Source organism: Vigna umbellata, chromosome 10 (assembly GCF_029865625.1).
Source record: "Vigna umbellata cultivar VRB3 chromosome 10, Vumbellata_1.0, whole genome shotgun sequence".
In the NCBI taxonomy this organism is placed as follows: Eukaryota; Viridiplantae; Streptophyta; class Magnoliopsida; order Fabales; family Fabaceae; genus Vigna; species Vigna umbellata.
In genome coordinates this window covers 15,415,861-15,420,427 of record NC_142174.1, presented here as the reverse complement: position 1 = coordinate 15,420,427, position 4,567 = coordinate 15,415,861, and the positions used below count along the sequence as shown (strand labels likewise).

Sequence of the window (4,567 nt, the reverse complement as noted above, 5' to 3'; positions counted from 1 at the left end):
TAAACGCTGAAACAAAAATGAGCCAGTTTAGACGAAGAACAAGTTTAAAAACAGCTCAATCAAACAATTCAGTTGAAAGTTATAGATAAATGAAAAAAAGCTCCAAAGCAATGCCCAAATCATCACATAATCATTAATCTTCCCACTATCTCACCTCTTCTCACTTGACATCAGTGATTTATATTATAGGCACAGTAAGCTTCCCAATCTTAGCACATATAGACTCAAGAGAACGATGAACAATGGACAAGAAAGGAACATGAATAATGAATAAGAGGATAAAATTAAGAATATCACCGAGTTTTTCCGAGTCTTAGAAAGTGAAGATTAAAAGTCTGAAGAAAACACTTGGAGAAGATTGCTTCTAATGCAACCTTTGAACAATTAAAAAGGCATTTTAATGAGTCAAATTCCATGATGTAATAGAACACCTAACCACTGGTATATAAGAGACTGTACACATAATTAGAGAGAAAATAGATAAATATATGAATAACAACCAATTAATTGCCGGAAGAAAGCAAATGGAGAGGATTGCAATTGCATCTGCGATTCTTTAAGGTAGTTGTTGAGAACAAATCAAGCTTTTCCGAATCCGAGAGTAAGGTCCAAATCATCCATTCCCACCTCGTGTATTCTCTCACCCTCCCAAGGCTTTACTCTGCCATTCTCGAATTCAAAATCGGAGACTCCTCTGCCTATCTCCGCAACGGAACCCCAGTGTACGCCCTCCTGAGGAGCGATCTGGTGCATAGCGGGTTTCATGAGGTTGAAAGTAGGGGAAGGGGGACCGGCGGGGGTCTGACCGTGAAAACTAACCCAACGGCCGGAGGCAGAGTCGACGGTGGAAGCGTCGGACTCGTCGCACTCGGGGATGGTGGAAGTCGCGACGTGGTGGCGGCGCGAGGGACTGGAGGGGGCGGAGGTGGCGAAAAGAGGGTGGCGGAAGGAAGCGTTGGAGAGGGAATCGAAGTCAGCCTTGCGCTTGGAGGTTCGGGGAGAGGAAAGAGGTGGGGTGACAGGGGCGCTGTTGGATATCCTGAGAGGGGGAAGGTTGGCGGGGATTGAAGTTATGTTGCGGATGAATGGGATGAGAAAGGAAGAGGGGTTTGCGTCAATGCGAGTGGGGCTGGGGAAGGAGGAAGAGGTTGGACTAGCGTGGTAGGAAGGCACTGGACTCGGGAATGACGAAGATTGTGGACTTGGCTGAATCGAGGAACACGCGCTTATGTTGGGTGGAGTGCCTCCAATCTCACTTCCCGTGGGTCTCTTGCATCCCTGTGTCAACATAAAAGGTAATAATTAATTATCCATTATCGTGGAGAAAGAGTGATCGCAGATCTGAGCCTGTGATGTGATGAGACGAGTGGTTATCGAGTTTTACCTTTCTGTAGGTAGTGCCATCTTCTTCCACGATCCAACCAGCTTCTGCGCAAAGAGCTTTGAGGACCTCGTTGTTGTCGCAGTGTTTGGGAAGCTTGTAGTTACCCTGAGCTCGAAGGCCGGCGTAGATCTTGGCAGCAATCGCTCTCCGTCTTCTTTCTCTCCTCTTGTTGTTCTCCCTCTCCTTCCACGTCGGCATCCGCCCCGTCGATCCGCCGCCGGTCATCGTTCCGGCGAACCTAAGTCCGTTCTGTTTTCCTCTGCGTCACAAAAAGTAGAGGAGCTGTGCGTGTGCTGTGTGCGCGTGACTAGAACAAAACCTGAGCGAGTTTGATTCAAGTTTCTTTGGGCCACTGCAGATGAAGAGAGAGATGGAAAGGTTGTTGCTTCTCTTGCGCTCTTCTCTTCTCTTCTCTATCCCACCCTTTTCCTACTGCCGTAGTTTTCACTTCGCTGATTCTTTTTTTTCACACGCCCACACGAATATATATTATTTCAGGAAAGTCTGAGAAGAAAATTATGGAATAACACTTCAATTTTGTTTTGAAATATTTGAGATGTACATTCTTCAATTTTTCTACACCTATAAAATATTGGGTTAAATATGTTTTTAGTCCCTAAACTATTGGCCGTTTCTGGTTTTCGTCCCTCTTCCAAAGTAAGGTACAATTTGGTCCTCATTCTTTAGAAAAACGTTCGTTTTAGTCCTCAAAATTTTGTTTTTAGTCCTCGTTTTAGTCCTCAAAACGTTCGTTTTTTCGACTAAAACGAACGTTTTTTAAAGATTGAGGACTAAATTGTACCTTACTTTGGAAGAGGGACGAAAACCAGAAACGGTCAATAGTTTAGGGACTAAAAACATATTTAACCCTAAAATATTTAATAAAAAATAATAATTTTAGGTCTCCAGATAATTCTTCTTGAATTATTTTTATTTTAAGAATATATTATTATATTGTTGGTGTTAAATAAATGTATACTGTTGATTCATGTATATCTGTTATTACTCTTTCGTTCATCTCATCTTTTTACCCTTTTTACTTGGATTTTTTTTATTTAGTAGTTTTTTTTTTCCTTAACCCTTATTATAACAAAATTAGTTTGTGTCTTAATTATACTCTTTCTTCCTTTTCTTAAGTGATATTCTCTTTATAACTCTTGTATTTCAATTTTATGTAAAACAATAAATGTTGTATTAAAAATTATTTTTCTCAAACAAAATTACTTGAGGTCTTTATTTTATTTTATTTTTACAATAGATATTCTCTTTTCTTTTACTTTTTCTGTGGGATAACACATATTCTTTTTTTCTTTTATAAATTGACTTGGTTCATAACATAGATTAAATGTAATAATCATGTGTGGAGTTCTGTAACTTTTAATACTTAATTATGGATCTTTTGATAAGTTTTATGAAACAAAATGTTAAAATTATTTCTAAGAAGAAAAACTCTTTAAAATATATATTTAAAGGTGTTTCTTACCAAAAGAATCAATATATGTAGTACATTAACTAATTTTTAACAAAGAAATAAATGAACGTAAGTTTAAATTATGCTACATAATCATACGTTTTGGGATTTATTGTTCTATGTCCTTCCTTATGTGGTCAATTGTGACATCCCAATTATATATATAAAACATATATAATAAAGACGTCATCATTTATTAATATAGGAAAGCAGTCAAGAGTAATTTAAGGATTACAATCATCCTTAGAATAGCATGGAATTGAAAACTTAGAGTAATAGGGTTTCTCCCTAGAAATTACATAGAATTTAAAGCTTTAAACGTACAAAAGTCCATCAAAGCTAACTAATAAAAGCTAGCGAATCTAAGCTGCAACATTGTCTTCCCCATCAAGTACTGTTTCCAACGTATCCTCCTTGCCATCTGCTCCCGTATAACGAATTATACGATCATCGCACATACCCAAACACAAACAAGTAGGGTGAGCTAACATGCAACCAATCATTTATGAAACATGCATGCAAACCTCATATAATAATTATGTCATACATACTCATACCATCATACAACAATCACATCATACATACTCATCCATTACTTTGATACACATGGTAAATTGACATCACAAGACTTGTTACTTTATAACCCGACTCGTCCGGACTAGAATGATTACCGAGCTATGGCGGGTCTTGCACTCGTGGTGGCTTTATGAAACTTGGCACTACCGCCTTATGAAACTTGGCACTACCGCTTTGTGAAACTTGGCACTACCGCCTTATGGAACTTGGCACTACCGCCTTATGGAACTTGGCACTACCGCCTTATGGAACTTGGCACTACCGCCTTATGGAACTTGGCACTACCACCTTATGGAACTTGGCACTACCGCCTTATGGAACTTGGGCACTACCGCCCGGCCACAGTCACGAGGTTAATCCGTTATCACTCACCTTGGATCATATGGAAGCACCCAAGACTAGGACCTCCTGCTACTCCTCACCACATGGTTCAATCCTCTCTACATGAGAAGAAAGGCCATTGGAGTTTCAGGATGACCCCCAAAACTGAGCTACCATGCAATCATTCTATACACCCCCAAATCACCACCATGTATCCTCTCCTTGAGGATCATGGAATTACGTTCATGAATCATACTATTACCTTGAAACTTAACCCAAGACATGAATAACCATATACCATCATATTATCACAGTGAATCTAACATATCTCATACATTCACATACTTTCCACATAAATAACATCATTATAGTTCACAATCATGTTCAGATGCATAAATTCAAATGTAATAAAATCCAATCATTTCAGAAATCATACAAACTGAATATATTCCAACCAGATATATTACACAATAATTTAACAATACATAATCTGTTCAATAGGATTTAAGTTAAAAACTTGTCGAGTAGACTTCTAGGAAAGAGAGGTGCGTCACAATGGACAACTTAAGTACCAAGTCTTTCCTTAGCCAAAGTGTTCCTCAACTAGTTTTTAACAAATTTCTTATTTACAGATTCAAAATAACAGCATACAATATTTACACCGAATTTCAACATAGATAAACATACAGTAAGCATTAACAGTATTTACACGGGATTTCACGATATGAATAGTAATAAAATAATACTAAATCATAATATAAAAGCATAGAAATACTAAATCATAATATAAAAACATAGAAAAGTTAGCTCCCCTA

At 38.1% G+C, this 4,567-nt stretch overlaps 1 protein-coding gene across 1 annotated transcript; it reads right to left on the bottom strand.

Annotated features, from left to right (window-relative positions):
- Window positions 1-249: 249 nt before the first annotated feature.
- LOC124820658 (protein BZR1 homolog 1-like) lies at window positions 250-1,853 on the bottom strand. Its single transcript, XM_088100953.1, has 2 exons — window positions 1,385-1,853; window positions 250-1,278 (listed from the first exon to the last, which is right to left on the bottom strand). Exons 1-2 carry the CDS (start codon window positions 1,607-1,609, stop codon window positions 580-582), a joined length of 924 nt encoding a protein of 307 aa, XP_087957079.1. The 5' UTR covers window positions 1,610-1,853; the 3' UTR covers window positions 250-579.
- Window positions 1,854-4,567: the final 2,714 nt, after the last annotated feature.

Excerpts from the sequence above, each read along its gene's own strand:
- LOC124820658 (XM_088100953.1), bottom strand. The coding sequence starts at position 1,609 with ATGACCGGCGGCGGATCGACGGGGCGGATGCCGACGTGGAAGGAGAGG. Across the intron at positions 1,279-1,384 it reads ATGGCACTACCTACAGAAAG|GGATGCAAGAGACCCACGGG; the intron begins GTAAAACTCGAT and ends ATGTTGACACAG.